The sequence below is a fragment of the Emiliania huxleyi genome (genome assembly GCF_000372725.1).
Source record: "Emiliania huxleyi CCMP1516 chromosome Unknown EMIHUscaffold_1241, whole genome shotgun sequence".
NCBI classification, from domain to species: domain Eukaryota; phylum Haptophyta; order Isochrysidales; family Noelaerhabdaceae; genus Emiliania; species Emiliania huxleyi.
This window is the reverse complement of record NW_005201347.1, coordinates 8985-10576: the sequence shown is the minus strand read 5'-3', so window position 1 is coordinate 10576 and position 1592 is coordinate 8985. Positions and strand designations below refer to the sequence as shown.

The following is a 1592-nucleotide window of genomic DNA, read 5'->3' as shown; positions in this document are numbered from 1 at the left end:
TGCGGCCGGTCACGTCGACCTCCTTGGCAGACACGATGTACAGCTCCCGCAGCTCCGCCTTGAGGTCGTTCGAGTTGGCCTCCAGGTCGCACAGCGCCTGTGCGACGTCCATCTCAAACGGCTCGGGCGGCACATCCTTCTCCTTGACAATCTTCTTGGCGGCAAACATGACCACCGCAGCCTGTCGTGGGCGGGGGGCCGGGTCGGAACGGCGCCGCTGGCCGCGGGGGCCGAGCCGGGAAGAGCTGCTGCACACAGCCCGCATGGCCGGACCGCTGCGGCGAGCCCAGCGTCGGAAGGGGTCCGGGGGACAGCCCGGCCCGGCGCGCGTGCAGCGGGAGGCGCGGCGCAGGCCGAGCCCCTCCGGCAGGCCGGAGCCGCGGCGACGGGGCGTGCGGGGCGACGAGAGGCGGCAGCGCGTACTTAGCTAGGATAGGCGCACGAGCACGATGCCAAAAGGAGAAAAAGCGCTCAGCGCGGGCCGGCAGTGGGCGCCTTGGCATGCCTCTTTACTTTTTGCCGCATGACTGAAGCTGGACTCGTAAAAGTGATAGAAGAGCCCCGGGCGCCCACCCAAAAGACGGGGGCGTCCACCGAGAGTATGACCCCGATTTGGCCGCGCCCGCGGCAGAAAAGGATCGGCGAGGTCTGTCCATCGGAGCAGAGCCTTTCGAACGGGAGCCCTCCTCTTGGTTGCGCGCGCCACAAAACGTATCCCCTTGGCCTTGAAGAGCTGAAATGTACCCTCACCGCTGAGCGCCCATGCAGTCCACCTCGTCGTCCTCGACGTCCACGTCCTCATCGAGGTCCTCGTCTTCGTCCTCGTCGTCGTCGTCGTCCTCCTCCTCCTCCTCGTCCTCGTCCTCGTCCTCGTCCTCGTCCTCGTCCTCGTCCTCCTCGTCCTCGTCCTCTTCTGAGTCGTATTCGTCCAGCGTGCGACGAATGTCTCGCAGGTGCGCGTGCGAGAGCTTCATGCGGAGCTGCTCCAGGTACACGAGCGGGGCATTGCTGTCTGCGGCAAGCGCTCCAAACTCGCCAGCCCACCTTTCCGCCCGCGCAACTCGTTTGGCGTCTGCCACCAGAGTGTGGTAGGCATTGAGGAATGAGAGTTGGCGCGCGCCGCTGCACTTTCTCTGCGCCTCTCCGGCCGACGAGAGGCCAACGCAGTAGCTGCGTTTTTGCTCGTCCGAGAACCCGGCCCACGCGGCGCCGAGGGCACGTCCAATGTCTCTGAAGCCCATGCTCGGATTCGTTCGGATGATCTCGCGACGCCGCTCCTGGCAGAAGACCATGAAGGGGCTCGGTCGCCCCGGGCCAGGAAGCCCGCCAGAGACCTGGAAGACCTTTCGCCACGCCTCAGAGGAGGTGCTGTCTGTGGTGCTCGGGACCGCGAAGAGGTGCTCCGCTTCTCGCCACGCTCGGGACTCGACGCACTGCTCGACCGCATCCTTGAGAGCGACATTGACGCCGTGCAGCCGCCGCAGGCTCCGTAGGTCGCATCGCTCGAGAACCATCCGGCAAGGATCGGACGTTGGGACGTGCAGCACGGATCGTGCAGGAGGAGCCTCCAGCGCCGGCGCCGGCGAGCTCAT

The 1592-nt window shown here is 66.3% G+C and overlaps 1 protein-coding gene across 1 annotated transcript; it reads right to left on the bottom strand.

Annotated features, from left to right (window-relative positions):
• Positions 1–13: 13 nt before the first annotated feature.
• On the bottom strand, positions 14–1592 carry EMIHUDRAFT_252069 (hypothetical protein; the record flags this gene model as incomplete). The annotated part of the gene is made up of 3 exons (XM_005789837.1): positions 14–181; positions 443–773; positions 1045–1592. Coding segments are annotated over 3 exons (1047 nt in total), but the record flags the coding sequence as incomplete, so codon positions are not given.